The sequence below is a fragment of the Schistocerca serialis genome, chromosome 6, assembly GCF_023864345.2.
Source record: "Schistocerca serialis cubense isolate TAMUIC-IGC-003099 chromosome 6, iqSchSeri2.2, whole genome shotgun sequence".
Taxonomy (NCBI): Eukaryota; Metazoa; Arthropoda; class Insecta; order Orthoptera; family Acrididae; genus Schistocerca; species Schistocerca serialis.
In genome coordinates, this window is record NC_064643.1 from 84,793,547 (window position 1) to 84,816,313 (window position 22,767).

Consider the following 22,767-nt stretch of genomic DNA (forward strand, 5'->3'; position numbering starts at 1 on the left):
GGGTGTAACAGATGAGACTTCTGCAGTTCTGAGCGAACCTTTATGCGCTGTTATGCGGCATCGGGTGCGTTCATTACCTTGTCAGTGTTCGTCAGGGGGCGGCGGGCAGCACCGCTCCGCTCACCTCGCCGTCTCGGAAGCAACACTCTCCTAACTTCTCCTTACCACAATTTACCGAAGTTGGTTTAAAAAAACTATCTGGCTGTGTTTTCATCTGACCAATCAGGGTCTCAATGTTAACCTTAAGCTTCGCCTGCAAAAATTCTGTCTATCCAATGAGAAACGTAATACTTTTCGTGGTGGGGCAATGTTTTTAAAGTTTGCAACGTAACAGAGACGCGAAAAAGTCTCACGCTAAAACTTGCGGCTGGGGTGGTCCTAGCGATTACCTGGCGACGTGGGTGCCCGTCCCTTATCGTAGGGCCTTCAGCTTAACACGGTTCAGCTCTCAGCTTCTGTTCTCGTTTCTCCCCTCGGAACTGCGTCTGTCTCACGGTGGGAGGGTATGACATGCATTTAGGCATTCTTGTGTTAGTCTGTGATACTCCATTTGCTCACTTGTTACTCGTATTACTTTGGTTAATTTAATGTCACGATTTATTCGGAGTTATGTGACATACTACTGGATTTGCTTCTCAAGTCAGGGTTTTCAGGGAAGGTGTTGGATTTGCCTGACACCTTACACTTTCAAGACACTATCCATTCCGTTCAACTGCTCTTCCAAGTCCTTTGCTGTCTCTGACAGAATTGCAATGTCATCGGCGAACCTCAGTTTTTATTTCTTCTCCATGGATTTTAATACCTACTCCGAATTTTTCTTTTGTTTCCTTCACTGCTTGCTCAATATAGAGATTGAACAACATCGGGGATGGGCTACAACCCTGTCTCACTCCCTTCCCAACCACTGCTTCCCTTTCATGTCCCTCGACTCTTTTAACTGCCATCTGGTTTCTGTACAAATTGTAAATACCTTTTCGCTCCCTGTATTTTACCCCTGCCACCTTCAGAATTTGAAAGAGAGTATTCCAGTCAACATTGTCAAAAGCTTTCTCTAAGTCTACAAATGCTAGAAACGTAGGTTTGCCTTTCCTTAATCTATGTTCTAAGATAAATCGTAGGGTCAGTATTGCCTCACGTGTTCCGATTAACAACAACAATGTCACTGAAACTTCCTGGCAGATTAAAACTGTATGCCGGACCGAGACTCGAACTCGGGACCTTTGCCTTTCGCGGGCGAGTGCTCTACCATCTGAGCTACCCAAGCACGACTCACGCACCGTGCTCACAGCTGTACTTGTGCCAGTATCTCGTCTCCTACCTTCCAAACATCTTCTGGAAACAATGTCACTTCAACCCATTAGGGGGGGTCAGGGATTTTCTCTGCCTCGTGATTGGGTGTTGTGTGATGTCCTTAGGTTAGTTAGGTTTAAGTAGTTCTAAGTTCTAGGGGACTCATGACCATAGACGTCAAGTCCCATAGTACTCAGAGCCATTTGAACCATAACCCATTAGCGCTGTGCGTTGCCATATGGCAACGTTTGTAAAACTTTTTAAAAATCGTTGATTCCACGACATCAACGAAGCGACAGTGTTGGAAGCACTGGATTCCGCTCCGCTAGACTGTAAAGATCACTACAATGCAACAGTTTTAAAAATACATTTAAATTCTGCGTCGTAAGCTGTGTCGGAAGTCTTCGTTTGATGAATGACGAATAAAAATGGAATATAAGTTCGAGTAAGTACGTTTTACGCAGTAACTTACGATATATAATTTGGTTTTTTAGTATGGTTCTGCTTTAAATACTCAAATATATATTCTTTGGAGGTTACCGCTTGCTGTGAAATAAAGTACGTTCATTTAGGCCGTTTGAACGTCGGTGTTGCCATACGGCTACGTTAGGTGCTTGTATTCTGTAAAAGGATCAATTTTTTTCTTTTTTGTTTTAGAAGAGGTTTCTCGCTTGCTGAGGCGCTGGAGATTCTTTATAATGACGATATTGAAGGTGATTTGTTTGATGACCCCCAAAATTATTTTCTACGAAAGATCGGGGATATTTTGGGACAGAAATAGAGAAGAATGATGGATTTTTATGTGTGTGGTGGCTGGACAACTGAGTTGTCACAATGATCTCTTCTTCATGTGGTGCACAGGAAGTTGGCCAAGTCAAGAGATTCTCGCAACTAAAAAAACGAAATATAATGATTCCCAGACCAAAACTGGTAGCCACATATAATACACATACGGGAGGTACTGATCAGATGGATCAGAATCTAGCATGCTATCACATTGCAATAAGAAGCAAGAAATACTACTGGTGTCTCTTTACATGGTTGTTAGATGTTGCCATGCAAAACAGTTGGATTTTGTATAATAAAGCGTGAAACTAAACTATTTCTCAGCTTGATTTCAAGAGAGAAGTAGCAACAGTGTACTTGCAAAGACACCAAGCTCTACCAAAAGGAGCCGAGAGACCATCTGCATCAAGGAATGTTCCGACAGCCGCATATCAGATTCAATTAGATTTAATAAGACTGACCACCTCGTCCAGCACACAGAAGGAAAGAAGAAGAAAAGGTGTGCACACAATGACTGTAAATCTGTTGTGAGAACAATGTGTTCAAAGTGTAATGTGGGATTGTGTATTGACTGTTTTATTCCATTTCATGTAAAATAATGCTGAGTTCAAGATTTGATTTTTGATTATTAATTGTACTGTGTTATAAAGTATCAATTTATGATGAAAACTGAATAATAAATTTGCACAAAACTTGTATGTGTAATAAGAAATTTCAATAACCTACTTATTTTAATTGAAGTTGTAATCTGTATAAATTTAGGTAGTGAAAGCGCCTAGCGTTGCCATATGGCAACATCAAATATCTTGCTAATGGCGGTAATGACTTCCGTCGAAGCAACTCTGTCGTGTAATTTATGCCTTTAACAGACATAATAACGCAATTTTTTTTACAAAAATCAAGAAAAAATTAATTCCGGCGCTAACGGTCATTGGAAGAGTAAATAGACTATTATAATTTTAGTTTCCCGTCTTCACTGAGTGGTAGTATTGATGAAGAAGCTGTGGTACAATAAACGTCCCCCCCCTTTTTTTTTTTTTTTTTTTTTTTTTTTTAAGCCGGCAGGAGTGGCCGAGCGGTTCTAGGCGCTACAATCTGGAACCGCGCGACCCCTACGGTCGCAGGTTCGAATCCTGCATCCTGCCTCGGGCATGGATGTGTGTGTCGTCCTTAGGTTAGTTAGGTTTAAGTAGTTCTAGGGGGCTGATGACCTCAGCAGTTGTGTCCCATAGTGCTCAGTCATTTGAACCTTTTTTTTCTTTCTTTTTTTAAGGTGGGGAACCCGGAGCACCCGGCCTACAGCCAGACGTACTTCTCCTCCGGCACGCCGCCCTTCAGCTTCTGGCAGCGGCTGGTGCACAGCGTGGGGCACGTGGCGGCCAGGCTGGGCTACTGGCTGTGCTCGGACCTCGAGGTGGACGCTGTGGTGCGCGAGGCGCTGGGGGAGGGCGTTCCGCCGACGGCGCAGCTGTCTCGCCGCACCAGCCTGCTGCTGGCCAACAGCCACTGGAGCCTGGGTCAGCCGCTGCCCGCCGTGCCTGCCCTGGTGCACGTGGCCGGCATGCACATCCAGCCGCCGCAGCCGCTGCCGCAGGTGCGAGTCCCGTCCCACACTAGGACAAACGGCACATTGCGACATCACTGTCACGTACCTCTAACAGGGGAACCTTCCCATCGCACCCCCCTCAGATTTAGTTATAAGTTGGCACAGTGGATAGGCCTTGAAAAACTGAACACAGATCAATCGAGAAAACAGCAAGAAGTTGTGGAACTATGAAAAAAATAAGCAAAATATACAAACTGAGTAGTCTATGCACAAGATAGGCAATATCAAGGAGAGTGGGAGCTCAGGAGCGCCGTGGTCCCGTGGTTAGCGTGAGTAGTTGCGAAGCGAGAGCTGCTCGGTTCAAGACTTCCCTTGAGTGAGAAGTTTACTTTCTTTATTTTCGCAAAGTTATGATCTGTCCGTTCGTTCATCGACATCTCTGTTCACTGTAATACATTTAGTGTCTGTGTTTTGCGACCGCACAGCAAAACCGTGCGATTAGTAAACGAAAGGACGTGCCTCTCCAATGGGAACCGAAAACATTTGATCGCAAGGTCATAGGTCAACCGATTCCTCCACAGGAAACCACGTCTGATATATTCTATACGAAACTGGTTACGGGATGTGCGTCACATGACAGGAATATGTTGTCGACCCACCTAATTTGTACACTTGTCGAATGGGTAAAAAGATTCTTCTACCTTGCCCGATTTAGGTTTTCTTGTGGATGTGATAATCACTCCCAAAAAAATTAAATTTTTCGCTCGAGGAAAGACTTGAACCAAGGACCTCTCGTTCCGCAGCTGCTCACGCTAACTACGGGACCACGACGCTCCTGAGATCATATTATCCTTGATGTTGCATATCTTGTGCATGGACTACTGAGTTTGCATATTTTGCTTATTTTTTTCATAGTTCCACACGACTTCTTCCTGTTTTCTCGATTGATCTGTGTTCAGTTTTTCAAGGCATATCCGCTGTGCCAACTTATAACTAAATCTGAGTGGGGTGCAATGGGGAGGTTCCCTTGTAAGCGGTATCGATTCCGTCTTTGCCCACTATTTTGCAGTCACATTTCTGGGCACTGGAATGTGTACTCGCTGTTGCGTCTGACTCCTTGGGAACTGAGGTATATAGTAATAATTCAGTTAATTAGAACATTTTGAATAAGTAACTGAGCCATGTATCGAGCTACACCTCGTGTTTAGATTGCATTGGTTTTCCTTTTCTTCCCATGACATGTTTGTTTGATATGTTGTCTGTCATTAAGTGGCTGCTTGGTTGTCTTTTCCCTCTGCTATCGATGGTTCAAATGGCTCTGAGCACTATGGGACTTAACATCTATGGTCATCAGTCCCCTAGAACTTAGAACTACTTAAACCTAACTAACCTAAGGACAGCACACAACACCCAGCCATCACGAGGCAGAGAAAATCCCTGACCCCGCCGGGAATCGAACCCGGGAACCCGGGCGTGGGAAGCGAGAACGCTACCTCTGCTATCGATATCTGCGTTTTGCTTCCGGGAAACTGTTATGGAGAAAGTGAGATCTTTGGCCGGTGGTAACCTCGGGTGGTGGCGCGGAAGTAGGGGGAGTGCGGCACAGAGAGTGTGGTGGACACGGGAGGGCAGTGTGGCTCTCCAGCGCGAAGCAGGCGTGGTCGGTTGTACCGAGTCGCCACGTGATGTATGTCGGTTGTGTGTAACGAGCGGGTGGAGTTGGCGGAAGAGCTCCCCGCGTGTTGGTTGTATACAGAATCGCCCCACGAGTAGTTGCTGTTCATTTCGCCTTGGTGGGACGTTAATAAGCTTCTTTAAATCCTCCGTTTCAACACTGGAGTTTAAAAGGAGACACCTAACATGAAGGAGCGGTCACTACCCGTCAACGTTGCAGAGAAGACGTGAACTCCGGTGACAGAGCGTGTTGTCGCGTGACCGTGGCGTGTTGGGTACGCTGGTGACGCGTGCGCGGTCGGATGTGTGGATCCTTGCCATCAGAGGTCGTGTACTGCCTGTTCGAGCATAATTGCAAGTTAAGTTAGTGGAAGGTTTAATCATTAAGTAATAAGTGTGCGTAACCAGTGTCTCTTCTGCCTTGTGGCCTCCGGCGACCGGGTTTCCTGTCCCTGGCACCGGTGTAATTGAAGACAGTGATCTTTCCTCCTCCTCTCGTTACTGCCCGATGGGAGGTGTAGTTTTGGGCAGTTTAGTTGTTTCACTATTCTGTCGTGGGTTATGAATAAATTCATGCTTCTTGTTGGTTGATCGTGTGGTCGCTCATTCAGGACTGTGTGGTGTAACCTTTCCTTGCACTAGGTTAGCTCTAATTCTGTCAGCAGTTAAGGCTTCTTATAACAAGTTTTCGCTGACTAAAAGTCGGTGCAGTGACCAGCCTGAGAGTGGCAATTGTGTTTACGGGCATATTTAAATTGGTCGTATTCTGTCTAGCCTGGGCAATTGTGTTTACGGGCGTATTTAAATTGGTCAGTATTCTGTCTAGCCTGAGCATCCCTGAGTGGGTGATTTGTGGCCGCCTTACACGGGTCCGTCATATCTGTTATGTTCTAAAGATATTCCAGGACACTTTTGTTTCAATTTTTTTTAAATTCCTCCTAGTTTGTAAATTCCTTTTATTGCCATTAATCTCGTGTTTGCTGAGACCTGTTTAATTTTTTTTAGTGGCGGTGTTGGTAGCTTCACTACCTCACCATACCTTATTAACAAAGTTCTGTATTTACTTTAGTAGCCTGTTTACTAATGTTCTTTAAATTTTTTAAAATTGTTGTATTGCTATAAATTATTAATTGCCGTTAGCGGCTTGTTTAAAAGGCTCTTTATTGCCGTACTGCTAGTTTCTGTAAGATACGAATAAAACATTTGTGAAAATCTCAACTTGACAGTAAACTACTAGAAATTTGGCCCCGTTTCCCAACTTGTGGTGTGGCTTGTAGTAACTGTAGCCACTTTATTAGTTACAGCAAAACATATCTTTGCTCGCTAGTCTCAGCTGTAGCTATGCAAATGCACACGTAGATTTATAGTTCAGAACACACTAAATGAGTCCAGTATTTTCAGCGAAGCTCTTTGCCCTGTACTAGGCCACTCAGTTCATCCGGCGACACAGGCTTTTCAATTACGAGGTGCGACAATAAAGTAATAATTCTTTGCAAGATGTGGCAACCCTGCAGGCTTGCGTAGGCACGATATCTTTGACCTTGGTCTATAAGCTGCTTTTAGTCCACGTGGCACATCGACGCAACTGCTCAGTCGTGAGTTGTGCTGTAATAAGATAACACGTGTTTGTGTCTCTCGTCACGGAAATGGAACCGCATAATATTGCGCAACGGTATGCCATTTCTTTTTCCGTTAAATTGGGTGAAAACGCGACGACAACTTACGGTAAGCTTCATAAGGCTTTTGGAGAAGAGGTTATGTCAAGAGCTCAAGTTTTTCGTTGGCATAAAATGTTTAGTGTAGGCAGAACGAATGTTGAAGATGAAGACGACAGTGGACGACCATCAGCCTCACGGACGGATGTCAACTTGGCCACGGTGCGTGAACTCGTACGATCTGATGGAAGATTATCCGTGAAAATGATTGCAGGAGATCTGAACATATATCGAGAAACGGTTCGTCTAACAATAACTGAAGATCTTGGTATGAGAAATATTTGTGCAAAAATGGTCCCCAAAAATGTCACACCACAACAGTGAGAAACACGCAAAAATGTGGCAGCTGATCTGTTAGAGCAAATGGAGATCAATCCAGAATTGTTGAACCGTGTTATCAGTGGTGATGAAAGTTGGTTTCTTCAGTACGATCCAGAGACAAAACGACAAAGTTCGCAATGGTGCTCAGAGGGATACCCCAGACCAAAAAAAGCTCGCTTGTCAAAGTTAAAAGTGAAATGCATGCATGTGTGCTCCTTTGATTTCAAGTGAATTGTTCATAAAGAGTGGGTGCCTCCAGGACAAAGAGTTAACCAATATTATTACAAATAAATTTTAGAAACACTTCGTAAAAGAGTTCTTCGTGTACGTGCCAACATTGCTGATACACTACTGGTCATTAAAATTGCTACACCACGAAGATGACGTGCTACAGAGGCGAAATTTAACCGACAAAAGAAGATGCTGTGATATGCAAATGATTAGCTTTTCAGAACATTCACATAAGGTTGGCGCCGGTGGCGACACCTACAATGTGCTGACACGAGGAAACTTTCCAGCCCATTTCTCATGCACAAACAGCAGTTGACCGACGTTGCCTGGTGAAACATTGTTGTGATGCCTCGTGTAAGGAGGACAAATGCGTACCATCACGTTTCCGACTTTGATAAAGGACGGATTGTAGCCTATCGCCATTGCGGTTTATCGTATCGCGACATTGCTGCTCGCGTAGGTCGAGATCCAATGACTATTAGTAGAATATGGAATCGGTGGGTTTAGGAGGGTAATACGGAACGCCGTGCTGGATCCCAACGGCGTCGTATCACCAGCAGTCGAGATGACAGGCATCTTATCCGCATGGCTGTAACGGATCATGCAGCCACGCCTCTATCCCTGAGTCAACAGATGGGGGCGTTTGCAAGACAACAACCATCTCCACGAACAGTTCGACTACGTTTGCAGCAGCATGGAGTATCAGCTCGGAGGCCATGGCTGCGGTTACCCTTGACGCTGAATCACAGACAGGAGTGCCTGCGATGGTGTACTCAACGACGAACCTGGGTGCATGAATGGCAAAACGTAATTTTTTCGGATAAATCCAGGTTCTGTTTACAGCATCATGATGGTCGCAACCGTGTTTGGCGACATCGCGGTGAACGCACGTTGGAAGCGCGTATTCGTCATCGCCATACTGGCGTATCACACGGCGTGATGGTATGGGGTACCAATGGTTACACGTCTCGGTCACCTCTTGTTCGCATTGACGGCACTTTGAACAGTGGACGTTACATTTCAGATGTGTTACGACCCGTGGCTCTACCCTTCATTCGATCCTTGCGAAACCCTACATTTCAGCAGGATAATGCACGACCACATGTTGCAGGTCCTCTATGGGCCTTTCTGGATACAGAAAATGTTCGACTGCTGGCCTGGCCGGCACATTCTCCAGATCTCCCACCAACTGAAAACGTCTGGTCAATGATGGTCGGGCAACTGGCTCGTCAGAAGACGCCACTCACTAATCTTGACGAACTGTGGTATCGTCTTGAAGGTACATGGCCAGCTGTACCTGTACACGCTATACAAGCTGTTTGACTCAATGGCCAGGCGTATAAAGGCCGTTATTACCGCCAGAGTTGGTTGTTCTGGGTACTGATGTCTCAGGATCTATGCACCCAAATTGCGTGAAAATGTACTCACATGTCAGTTCTGGTATAATATATTTGTCCAATGAATACCCGTTTATCATCTGCATTTCTTCTTGGTATAGCAATCTTAATGGCCAGTAGTGTAATTGGATTCTGCATCACTATAATGCGCCATCCCATACTGCTCTTTCAGTACAGCAATTTTTAACCTCGAAACTAACTTCAGTACTACCACAGCGACCTTATGCACCAGACATCGCTCCGTACGACTTTTTTCTATTTCAAAGAGTTAAAACGGTGGTCAAGGGACGCCATTTTCAAATAACAGATGATGTCCAAAAAGCTGCGATGAGGGTCTTGGTGGATATTACAGAAGATGAGTTCCAGAAATGTTACCATCAATGGCAGACGGGCTGGAAAAAATGTGTGTAATCAGAAGGGAACTGCGTTGAAGGAGACAACACTAAACTTGACTAAAACGGTAAGCAACATTTTTTTTCACATCAGTCTCACTACTTTATTGTCGCACCTCGTATGTCGTCTGCTCCGACTCTCTCAGTGCCACTCAGTCTCTGTGTGTCGTACACCGTCCATCCCTTAGTGCAAAGGATTTAGGAAAGCTGTCACTTGCTCACTCTTGATGGAGCCACCGTGAGGTGTATGTGGGTCCCTGGCCACGTCGGTCTGACGTCAAATTTGGCCGCTGACGCTGCTGCCGAGGCTGCAGTCCGCGTACCTCAGCCCGCTAGGTCTTTCATTCCGGCCTTTGATCTCTGTGTTGCCGCCTCTCAGCAGGTGGTGTCACTTTGGCATCACCACTGGCCATCCTTCCCTTCATGAGAACAAGCTCCGGGGAACGAAGCCTCTCCCAGCGGCTTGGACGACCTCCTCTCGGCCCTCTTGCCGCAAGGAGATCATAGCTAGGCTGTGTCTTTCTGGCACTGTCTTTCTGGCCATAGCCATTTGTAGAGTGGAGATCCCCCCAGCACTTTATACTTCTTGTCCTCGATCTTCGACCGTTCTTCATGTCCTGACGAAATACTCATTCTTTAATCACTTACGCCGGCCGGTGTGGCCGAGCGGTTCTAGGCGCTACAGTCTGGAACCGCGCGACCGCTACGGGCGCAGGTTCGAATCCTGGCTCGGGCATGGATGTGTGTGATGTCCATAGGTTAGTTAGGTTTAAGTAGTTCTAAGTTCTAGGGGACTGATGACCTCAGATGTCAAGTCCCATAGTGCTCAGAGCGATTTGAACCATTTAACCGCCTTCAATATTTTTCTGTAGCTCCCTCGTTGAGTCCCATATACTTAGAGCCATTTTTTTTTCGTGTGACGGTTCTGACATGGACGCTTACGACCTTAGTTGTTTTCGCGCCGTAAAAGAAAACAAGACAAAGATAACGATTACTGAGTGGTGAGCTGAACAAGTTCAGAATGGCCGTACTGTTGCTTCGCTACAGTCACTAGAAAAAAAGACAGGCTAGTAGACACGTGTTGACACAGTTCTGATGGCGTTGGCGCGTAGACACAGTTTAAAGGAGATCGAAGTCTCTTCATTCCCTGACGGTTGACACGCGCTGTGTCCTGGCGAGTAGGCAGCTCAACGATGTTACTGCGACAGGAATTTCCTGGAAGTGGGCAGCGTCCGACCTCGATCAGAACTGCCCTCCTGGCTTCTGGCGACGCCACTACAGGGCAGAGACGCGACAGTGGCGGTGGCGCCTCGGAACTGCGGGAGGCGCGCGCCTGCTTCTTAAGCATCTCACTGGCGCCTCGATACCGCTTTGATGTGCAGTACCTCTGCGATTGTCGACACTTCTTGCGCCGGTCTTGACACTCGACGACACCGCACTTGGAGACGAATGTTCGTCCCCTCCTAACAGTTCAGTACGGTTACGGGTCTCGTCTGTTCGCAGAAGGCAGTCTGTGAATCTCTTCAGTCAAGCACGCCTTCCTCGGCTACCGAGCAAGTTTCGCGGAAACCGGGCAGTGGCCCACTCTGGCGTCTGGCGTCGGTCCGCGAGCTGGTCAGTGGAGGCCGTACCCGCCTTGCCACCCCCTGGAGATAGTGTGAGCACAGCACTTTCGCTTCTCTGCAATGACTTAAATGACCCAGACACGGTGGTGCCACTCGGCTGGTGTGGGAACGCCGCCGGCCGGAGTGGCCGTGCGGTTCTAGGCGCTACAGTCCGGAGCCGAGCGATCACTACGGTCGCAGGTTCGAATCCTGCCTCGGGCATGGATGTGTGTGACGTCCTTAGGTTAGTTAGGTTTAAGTAATTCTAAGTTCTAGGCGACTGATGACCTCAGAAGTTAAGTCGCATAGTGCTCAGAGCCATTTGGGAACGCCAGTATCGTTTCACCGAATAAATAAATAAATAGAATTCGTGTATTACATGAGACTGCATACTGCCACCAAGTGCATGGTACACTGCTCCACTCGAGTTCCAACCTTGTGATAGTGAAATGGGTGTCTTCTTCACAGAGTGAGAAGTTTGCTGCCCGTCCCAGACTTTTCGCAAATTTCTAGTCATTTCTTGTCTGTTACACTGCCAACTGGAGTCATCCCCTCCGTTCTGAAGTTTTAAAAGATTGGAAGATGGTGGGGAGGAAGGAACTTTTTGGACATTCAATGACGAGTGGCTGAGTCAGAAGAGATTTGGGGGTGGAGCGTCAGAGAAGACAGCAGCTGGCCGCCATCTGGAACCGCTGAGCACACTTTTCGGATCTTGTGAGTTTTCGCTGAGCAGCTCGGTTCTCTTATGTTTCCGGAAGGTAACTTTGTTTTTCATTTAATTTGAATTTGTATTTTGTTTCTATAATCTCGTTCACGCAAGCTGAACGTATAAGAATACATTGACGCTTCATTCTCCATGCACTCTTTCCTTCAGCTGGTCACATTTTCTCAACGTAATTTGTAATTCAGTTAATGTTGTTTTCTCGATAAGTTTTCACTAACTCTTGTGGAACTTAAGAGTAAGCCGGCCGAAGTGGCCGCGCGGTTCTAGGCGCTAAAGTCTGGAACCGAGCGACCGCTACGGTCGCAGGTTCGAATCCTGCCTCGGGCATGGATGTGTGTGATGTCCTTAGGTTAGTTAGCTTTAAGTAGTTCTAAGTTCTAGGCGACTGATGACCTCAGACGTTAAGTCGTATAGTGCTCAGAGCCATTTTTGAACTTAAGAGTAAATAAAATTCTCATAAAGGCGGAGCTGAAAACCGGTACATCGTTGCTGTATAAGCTACAGAGCTACAAGCCTTTTCTCGACAATGCCGAAAATTGCGCGTAAATTGAGCCATTAGTTTTTGAGATCATTCGTTCCGAAGAGACAAACATTCGTTTTTGTATAGATAAGATTAGACCAATATTTTACTGCCACGTGTTTCGTGGCATATATCCGAACATTTTTTTCTTAATATCAGTTAGGCTACCAGATACAGGATCTACGACTGGAGGCTTGCCTGGTATAGCGTAATAGATCACACACGTACACAAAAACTTTCCTCAGGAGTTAGTGAGTTGTTAGCGAAAACTGTATCGAAATGCCTACTGCAGTACCGGAGATTAGCCACAGCAGAATGCGGCAGCGGGCATTAACTTTTACTGTATTGTAGATAAAACATAGAACATGAACATGTTTCAAAATTACTGAAGCGTACTATGGCGATAAATTAAGGTAAAATACAGTGACGGATATGGAAAGTGTGACACCATCTACATCAGTAATCCGCAATCTACCTTACGGCGCGTGGCGGATTGTGCGCTGTACCACTATCTGTCATTTCCTTTCCTGTTTCACTCACAAATAGAACAAGGGAGAAACGACTGTCTATACGCCTCCGTATGAGCGCTAATTTATCTTATCTTATATTTGTAGTGCTTACGCGCACTGTATCTTGAACGGAACAGAATCGGTGTGCAGTCAGTTTCAAACGCCTTTCTCTAAATTTTCTCAGTAGTGTTCCTGGAAAAGAACGTCACTTTTCCTCCAGGGATTCCCATTTGAGTTCCCCAAGTATCTTCGTAATACTTGCGTGTTGTTTGGACCTAGCAGTAACAAATCTAGCAGCGCACCTCTGAATTGCTTCGATGTCTTCCTTTAATCCGACGTATGGATCCCAAACAATCGAGCAGCACTCAAGAACAGGTCGCACTAGAGTCCTATATGCGGTGTTATTTACAGATGGATCACACTTTCCTAGAATTCTCCCAATAAACCGAAGTCGATCATTCTAGTTTCGTACTAGAATTCTCACATCTTCGATCCATTTCATATCGATTTGCAACGTTACGCCCAGATATACGTGACTGTGTCAATCACGACACTACTAATGCTACCCCCCAACTTTACGGGCTTGTTTTTGATACTCATCCGCATTAACTTACATTTTTCTACATTTAGAGCTAGCTGCCATTCGTCAGACCAACTAGAAATTTTATCTAACTCATCTCGTATCTTCCTACAATCACTCAACTTCGACACTTTACCGTACACCACAGCATCATCGTCAAACAACCCCAGATCGCTGCCTACCGCATCCGCCAAACAATTTATGTATATAGAGAATAGCAGCGGTCCTATCTCACTTCCCTGGGGTACTCCTGACGATACTCTTATCTCTAATGAACATTCGCCGCGAAGGACAACACACTGGGTTCCATAACTTAAGAAGTCTTCAAGCCACTGACATATCTGTGAACCTATTCCATATGGAATAAGCTGGCTGATATGGGACACCATGTCAAACGCTTTCCAAAAATCTAGAAATAGAAATTTGTCTTCAGTAATTAAAACTTCCGGGCTAAGAGGCCGTGGTCCAATAGTAGCCTCTTAGCCCGGAAGTTTTAATTACTGAGGACGCCGGCCGTGAAAGCCTCCACGCTGTGGGAAATTTGCCTGTTGTCCTATGAACCAGCAGTACGACGTTCATCGAACTGCACGCAGGTGTTCATCACATAACGGGTATCAAATAAATAAATATTTATTCCATTCTGTGGTGCGAAAGCCACCCACTAAACCTCCTCTGCACTTCCACAGTCTTCTTACCCAGTAGCTCCCCACACAATGATCCCAGCAGCTGGAGATGTCTAGGCCTCGAGAATCTCTCCTCCCTCTGACCTTCCACCAGACCTTGAGAGGTGGCATGAGCCCCCTCTCATATTTCTATCTTACGATTCTCCTCTCTAATTGCATGCGGTGAAAAGTTGCTATTCCTTCACATGCAGACTTCCCACGCAGCGTCTCTCGTCACCCGGGTGGTCCGGTGACAGGCGGGCTCTGCTAAGCCAACGGGTGTGAGGAAGTCGAGTGAATGCTTTGCAGACGCCGACATTGTCAAAAGACACGCCCGGAGGGGTCTGAAGTAGCGGCTGGGCTAGAGGTTCCGTTACTTCGCAGAATCTTAGCGAAAACACTTTCTGGCGGGCTACCAGCGAGGCGTGGGAATGACTTGTGTACCCAGGCAGTTGTGGCGGGAAAATTCCCGCGCTTTCTGCAAAATAGTAACTGTGATTGGCTTGCTCATGGCATAGCTCCGTGGCGTAGCAAAATCAGCGCAGAAATTGGCGCCAAGAATCTCCATTGGTGGAATGGTAGTGCTCTGGCAATGGAGTGGAATTTTCCGCAGGTTTTCGAGTTGCTGATTGGAACGTTTAACCACGGCCACTGCGGTGGGGGCGGGAATGTTCGGTGTTCGGCATTGTACGGGTGCTCTGGGTAGTCGACTCTCGCCTTTCGGTTGAGGACGTCGAAGCAACCAGCCATCGCCTGCGGTACGCCAGATCGTGTTCTTGCAGTTAAGAAGACAGTTTCGTAATGTATGTCCGCAGCACCGGCAGATAGGGATTTTCCTAGGTGATAATCAGAGCTCAGCAGAGCGCGCCTGTTCGTCTTTTTCTAACTTTGTTCTGTCTTGAGTGGCAGCAATTAATGTTCGGTTGGCTGTGTGTTTTCTCTTAAGATTTGAGTTGCAAGGAATTGGCTCCACATACCACTTCGTCATAATCCTCACAATCTAGTTTAGGGACAACTTCACATTCACAGCGTTTGTTTGAGTATCCAATTTGAGTCAATTTGATGTATTGTAAAGGTTTCAAGTGTTTTTGTTTATTATTTTGTGTTTAGTCTTAATAAATCATATTGTTATTTTGGACAGAACTTTCATTCTGTTAATCGGTAGAGCAACCCTATCATTCCTCGCTATGTTAATGAAACCTTCGTTTATTTAACTTATTTATCAAATTAAATTATTGGAGGTGCCAAACTCTCTTCTACTCCACTGGCAGGGTTGATTAGAGTCAGTTCGCGTATTTTTTTTTTTTTATCCTTGTGCAACAGCAAAAGTCGGAGTTAGAATAGGGGGGGCTTAGAGCATCATTTACATATGTGGATTCTAGAAGAATTTAGTGTTAAATACACTTCTAGCCCCGGCACCTCACAACCTTCTGCGGTGATTTTGCCGGCACAAACAGATGCAACGTTGGGAATGGCGCTGGACGTCCCAGATGACTCCGGCTCTGCACAGTGTGAGTGTCTGTTCTCTGTGGCGTGTCGTCAACGATAAATGATGTACGTCAACTCGATCGTGGCGACACACTGCCTGTAGCCTCTGCCGTGACTTCAGCTGTTGCCATCCGTCTATACTTCAGAGCTAGTCATCACCTGTTCTGTTTCCACGTCGTCACCACTCGCTCTGTCATTGGCAACTCTGTGCGGTCAGCCGCTATGACTGCTCCGACGTCCCTCGTGCGTATGATTCGGCCTTTCTCAGAGCCAGAATGACGATAAGCTGCCCATGCAAGTCCTTTGGCCACACAGAGTTGCAATCTCTTCCTGAAAAAATCCAGTAACGTAGGATACACGAAATTGGCATAGTCTGCTCACATCATTCTTGATGTGTGAGAATTGTTTTTTCTTCGTACTAAAAATACTTAAAACACACTAATCGGCCACATACCTAGTAGCTGGTATGTGCGGTTTTGCAACACACAACAACAGCGACGCGCCGTAGTATGGAAGCAATGAGGCCCTAGTAGGTCGCTGGAGGGTGTTAGCACCACTATTAACTATGACGCCACGTTCTATCACACCCCAGACGTGTTCGATAGGGTTCACATCTGGTGCGTTGGGGGACCAGCACATCAATTGGAATTTGCCACTGTGTTCCTCGAACCAGTCCATCACACTCATGGCTTTGTGACATGGCGCATTATCGTCTTGAAAAATCCCTCTGCAGACGGGAAACATGATCTTCATGCAGGGGTGTCTGCAGCTAGTGTACTACTCTGCCGCCATGGTGCCTTGGAAGAGCTCCACTCGACCCATGGCTACCGACGTGAATGTTCCCCAGAGCATAATGGAGCCGCCGCCAGTTTCTCTCCGTAACGCAGTACAAAAGCTGTTACCCTGGAAAACGACAGGTATCGGGATTCATCAGACCATGCAAAGCTCTGTCAACGTCCACTGCCGATGGTCACGTGCCCATTCAGTCGTAGTTAGCGACGTCGTGGTGTCAACACTGGCACCCGCATGTGTAGTCGGGTGTGGAGGACCTCCTTAGGAGTGTTCAGTGCACTCTGTGTTCAGACAAATTTGTACTCTACCCGCCACTCAAGTCTGATGCTAGTCCCGACACATTTCGCCGCCTGTCATTTTTTACCTGTCTGCGCAGCCTACGACGTCCGACATGTGTAATGAGTGGTGGCTACCCAACCCCACGATGCCTGGAGGTGTTTCCACCCTGGTACCGGCACATGTTGAAGATACTCACCACAGCACTCCTCGAACTCCCGACAAGTCACGCAGTTTCCGAAATGCTTGTACTGAGCCTCCGAGCCATCACAATCTGCCCTCGCTTAAACACAGATAGATCGCGCGCCTTCCCCATTCAACGCACATGGACAGCACGCTCACTCATGTTGCATGCACCGTACGTGTGTCTGACTGGCAGTCATTGCACGCCAGGTGACGTTGCTATCGCTTGGACGAGTTCATATCGGCCACAGCTCGGTGGTCATAATGTCCTGGCTGAGCAGTGTAGATCAAATGGTGTTCAAATGTGTGTCAGTTCCTAAGGGACCAAACTGCTAAGGTCATCGGTCCCTAGACTCACACACTACTTAAACTAACTTATTCTAAGAACAACACACACACACACACACACACACACACACACACACCCATACCCGGGGCAGGACTCGAACTTCCGGCGGGAGGGGCCGCGCAATCCGTGACATGGCGCCTCAAACCGCACGGCAGTGTAGATCAAAACGACTGTTGCAGCAAGTGTTGTACCCACGGACCCAACCAACCAACCAACCAACACACGCACGCGCGCCCTGACCGTGACATCGCTGGCCACAGTTCCTGTCGCGGCCGTCGGCGTCTCAGGGCGTTACCGCCGACGTAAGAGGTCGCGCCGTGGCTGAGCTCGGGTCCGCAGCGCCCTCTGCCTTTTGCATGTGAGGAGGAGCTCTGGCCCCGAGACGGACAGTCTGCTGTCGATTGTCTATTGCTAGCCTTTCATGGAGTTTATAGCGGAGCCATTGCAGTGTGGTATTTGCTATTGTATTCGACTAGGCTCAGTACACGGATTACTCCTGGATATTACTTGGACTTGTATTGCTGGTGCACGTTTCGTCAGAAATAAAGATAACTTATCTCCTCATTCTAGCTGGCTCAGTTCCTGTCATTAATTATTTTTTGGCCAACAGACATAGCTACATCCTGGTCACTACCCACGCTTTGTACAATTTGTGGTGGCTGCCCCAAAAGTACCACAGAGGACCTTGGGTTTGGGAGCCGTCACAAAATCAAGAGTTTTTTGACAAAGTGTTTGATGTAAAAGGAAAGACAGAGGACCATGGACCAAGCTCTGTTGTCGGGAGGGGAGGGAGGTATTGTTCGAAAGCTTAAGCCTTTGCACAAATGTAAACCAGAAATTCGACAAATATAGACTACCGGAAAAGAAATAGACGTATGAACAAAAGATCGAGCAAAGGAAAACAAAATCGACCACGCGCTGCGAGAAGTTAAGTTAGGTTTAAGTAGTTCTAAGTTCTAGGGGACTGATGACCTCAGATGTTAAGTCTCATTGTGCTCAGTGCCATTTGAATCTGTTCGGCACAATAACGCGGAAAATAAGCCTCCTTCTTAAATATCCTTCCTAATAAGCGAAGATTCACTAAGTACTTGTAGCTACTCCTCACCTCTTTCTTTATTCTCTTCATTGAGCGACTGGAATAGCTAGCAGTTCCTGCAACTCTTTCCAGCACAGGTTAGAATGAGTTTCTTGCTTCCTCATTTCCCTCTTCCGACAAAAATTTGAGGGCGCTGTGCATAATCACACGTGCCTTATTATCAAGAACTTGCACTTCGCGTATGGTGCGTGAAGATGGCAGTACTGTGCTTTGTAGTCAAGAGGTAGCAGCGGAACGCTCCAAGTGTAGAGCCTGGCAGGTGGCAGTAGGGACGGGAAAATTTTTAAAAATATCGATACATACTGTATCGGTTTTTTGGCGCTCTATTCCGTGTGCTCAGACCTCCGTTAACAGTTTGCACTGGAGCAGTGTGTCCAGCGCTTTCATAAAAAAAAACCTGGGAATGCTGAATCAACCGCCGGCCGAAGTGGCCGCGCGGTTCTGGCGCTGCAGTCTGGAACCGCGAGACCGCTACGGTCGCAGGTTCGAATCCTGCCTCGGGCATGGATGTGTGTGATGTCCTTAGGTTCGTTAGGTTTAACTAGTTCTAAGTTCTAGGGGACTAATGACCTCAGCAGTTGAGTCCTATAGTGCTCAGAGCCATTTTGCTGAATCAACCTGTCATCCATGGTTTGCAAGATATCCTGTTAGAAAAGGGGGAGCCAAGTTTCGTATAAATGAATCTTTTTAAATTCATGCTGATTTGTGGTCAGAAGCTTTTCTGTCTCAAGAAAATACATTCGAACTTACAATATGCTCAAGAATTCTGCGGCAAACCGATGTTAAGGAAATTGGTCCGTAAGTTCGGGGATTTGTTCTGCACATGATGTCATAGTAGAGAGCCCGTGGCATGCTATATCAAGGATAAAGAACTGACCTGCGTACTCGATGTCATGAATGTGACTCAACATTTTGCTTCTTGGAACAAGTCTTAGTTAACTGAACAATCGGTTTTGCTTGTTGGAACAAGGCACAAGTTCCTGGAAAAAGCCTCAACTTGCTTCGTCAGTAAGTATGAGGAATTTGTTGCAGTTTTGCAGTAATAGGGTGGTGAAGGGGCAATTTGTTAGAATTCTGCTGTAATATGGGCAATGTGTTACAATTTTACTTTAATGTGGACGGCAATTTATTACAGTACCGCTCTAACAGGGATATATTTGTCACTATTTTGTTGTAACATGATGGGCAATTTGTTACAGTTATGTTGTAAAATGGCTGGCAACGTCTTACAGTTTTGCTGTAGTATGGAGGGCAGTTGTTACACTTTTCCAGTTTTGCTTTTATACAGGGAATTTGTTGCATATTTTTTCTAAACATGAAACTATGTTCTCACATTTTCACTGTAAAATTGAGGGGAATTTGTTACAGTTTTGCTGCAACATGAGGTAGTTTGTTACAATTTTGCTGTAAAGTGTAAGATAATCTGTTGTAATTTTGTTGTGGCAAAGTTAACTTTTTTAATATTTCTCTCTAACACAGACAGCAATTTGTTATAATTTCACTGTAACATGGGCCAGTTTGTTAAGTTTTGATGTAACATAAAACACAGTGTGTTACAGGTTTGTTGTAACATGGGTAAATTTATTATAGTTTTGCTGTAACATTAAGGACAATTTCTTACATTTTCGCTCTAACATGGATCGTTTTGTTGCAATTTCATTGCAACGTAATGGGCAGTGTGTTTCAGTTTTGTTGTGACACAGCAATTTGCCACAGATTTACTGTCCCATACATCAGTACGTTACAATTTTTCTGTAAAATGGAAGGCAATTTGTTACAATTTTGCTATAAGATGGGTCCGTTTTTTTAGAGTTTTGCTTCAACTAAGTGATGTATTCTGGGGTCACGTTTCATGTAGTCTCCTCTGAGTGGCAGCACAAGATGACAAACTTACTGTGCTGGAAGATAAGGTCAGCATCCTCATATAGCACCACTATAATCTTTACCTGACTTTGAAAGTTGGTAGCCTTCGTTTCTCACCTATACAAATGTGTATTACCTTTGTTCAGTGTGCTATTTCATCAAAGTGACGTGTGACAACATAACTTAGCATTAGCAACAGAAGATGACAGACTTTTGTACTATGAGACAAATTTAATACCCTAGTATGGGGTCACTATAATGTTAAGGTGACTTTGATATGAGGTTCACCCAAAATAAGATGACTATTTAACAAACTTAGATGTAAGTTAGGTCGGCAGTTGTGCTTATGTATATTTTGTAATGTTATAGAATATATATCTTTTATTTGGATAAATGAAAGATAAGGTCCAAGCTTGAAGAATAATCATTAACTAATCTATAATTTAACTGAGTAGTGCCAATAAGCAATCTGTGTCTATTTCGTAAGTAATGAGACGATTTTGGTGTGAAAATACTTAATTTGTGGGTCCATTGTGCCTTGCAAACTGCAGAGATGCATAATGATGCATGGGTGTACTGACATCCAAACCTTTGCACACAGTATACCCACTAGCCAACGTTGTTGTGACCCTTTACTGCTTCTCCATGTGTGCCTTTCCAGTCGTGTCTTCAGCCCTGACATAATTTTTATGGACGGTAATGTGCAGCCATGTGAAACAGCACAGGTGGAAGTGCTCTCGGGACAAGAAAATATTTTATGAATGGAACGGACTGCACCTTCCTCTGACTTAAATCTCATCGAGCTCATGTGTTATGAATTCGTAGAATGTAGTTCAGTAAGTCCTCATGCACCAACTACCATTCAGCACTTATCAGCTGGTGGTCGGATGGAATGTCCTACCAACAAAACTCCTTTACCACCCTCGTGACAAGCATGGGAGCACACTGCAGAGCATGCGTTGCTGTCTGTGATCACACACTGTGTTAAGAATGATGTCTCGCCTTTTCTGATGTCTACGCAACCATCATAAATCGCGATACCGTAATTGTAATTATTGTCTTTGAATAATAGCGTCATTTCTGTTAGTCTCATTGCCTATTTCTTTCAGTTACTTTCTGTATTATACTGTAGCAATTCATTACATGTATACTCCAAATTTCTTTGGGCTATATTTAATTCGAGGGCGAGTTGTCTCTTACACCATGTATGATACAGAGATCGACCTACAGATGTTCACTAGTCGTGCTTTACCTATAAGTTCATGGTGTATGTGTGTGTGTGTGTGTGTGTGTGTGTGTGTGTGTGTGTGTGTGTGATAACTTTGTGCCACTGAACATAAAAATTAGATTTTTGAGTTGCTGATATTTTTTGCAGACATTTTAGGTGTAGAATTAATATTGTGATCTTGACAAGTATCATAGAAAAAAATAGATGCATAATATATTTAATTTAGGGTGCCTTGATTCTTACACCAATCATGGTACTTATATTGAACTAGACATTCACAAATGCTGCTTAACTTATTAACTTAAACAATGTTTGTGAGTGTGTGTGTGTGTGTGTGTGTGTGTGTGTGTGTGTGTGTGTGTGCGTGTGCGCACGCGCTTTACATATTTTAGATGTGGAGAGACTCAAAGGGACACCCTTTACTTAATTTTCTGGATAAATGCTTCAGAACATGAGACAAGACAGATCGTTCAGGTACGTTTGATCATTTTTAGTTTACACATCATCTATTTTGGCAATAATTTTTCAGAGACCACCCTCTTCAATTATCTTGAGGGCTTGGCTTGGGCGCTACATTGTAATTGGCTGCCTCAGTCTAACAGCCTCTCAGATTCCACACTGTGACTGGCTGGTTCATTTTAATGGCTGCTGAACTATAGATCTAGAAGAAGGGGCATGAGAGGATACGGAGGGAAGGAGAGAGGAAGCACTATGACGTTATGCATATGGTTGAGAGTCTTGCCTCAACATGTAAGCAAGCCACATCTTTAGGAACTATTTTTTTTCTGGGATTGGAAAAATAACCGGTCTGGTCTAGAATCAGCACTGCATTTCTATTCATATGTTTACAACTGGATTCTACGGCTTGTATTTTAATTCTACAAGATCTTACACGTTACTGAGTGCTGATCTCCAAAAAATTGTTTGAACCGTGAATTTACTTTCAAATCTTTTTTAAAGAATTTACTTTATTTACTAGCACTAGGTGAGCGTGGAAGTAGTTGCCAGGGAGTAACTGATGAAAATGAAATTACCTTTAACAAATGGGAATTTTATTCGTAAAAGCCATTTCAAAAACAGATTTAAAATTTATAAGCAGAAAAGCACCCTCGAAATATCAAGTTACAATTTTATTTAGAGGCTGAAAGAACAACATTAATAGTATGAGCCTTCGGGCTGACAAACTTGCCGCTCCCTTTCAACACGGCCGTAGTCACGACCGCTCACAACAACCTCTGAAAGAGTACACTGGTATAAATCTGCAAACACACCAGATTACTTTAAACTAAAAATTTTAACAACTCACACAAACACATTAACTAAGTACCCTGTAAGAGGGATGGAAATGGTACAAACACTCACACTAAGAAATGATTTGCCACCGAAAGTGCAATTTGTTTTTAAAAGAACTCTTACGGTGGAAGGGTGGCAACTTTATAAAAATGACTATTTAAATAAAACCCATGAAATTCAGACTTACATAAAATGTACAACATGCTCTACATTACACATATACCGGCTCGCAAGATGATAGGCAAGAT

The 22,767-nt window shown here is 45.0% G+C and overlaps 1 protein-coding gene across 1 annotated transcript in view; it reads left to right on the forward strand.

Annotated features, from left to right (window-relative positions):
* LOC126484309 (UDP-glycosyltransferase UGT5-like) overlaps positions 1-22,767 on the forward strand; it is an 83,023-nt gene that overhangs the window by 20,306 nt on the left and 39,950 nt on the right. The window contains exon 3 of the mRNA XM_050107743.1: positions 3,350-3,670. Coding sequence (XP_049963700.1) covers positions 3,350-3,670 — 321 coding nt within the window. The remainder of the gene's footprint in view (positions 1-3,349; positions 3,671-22,767) is intronic.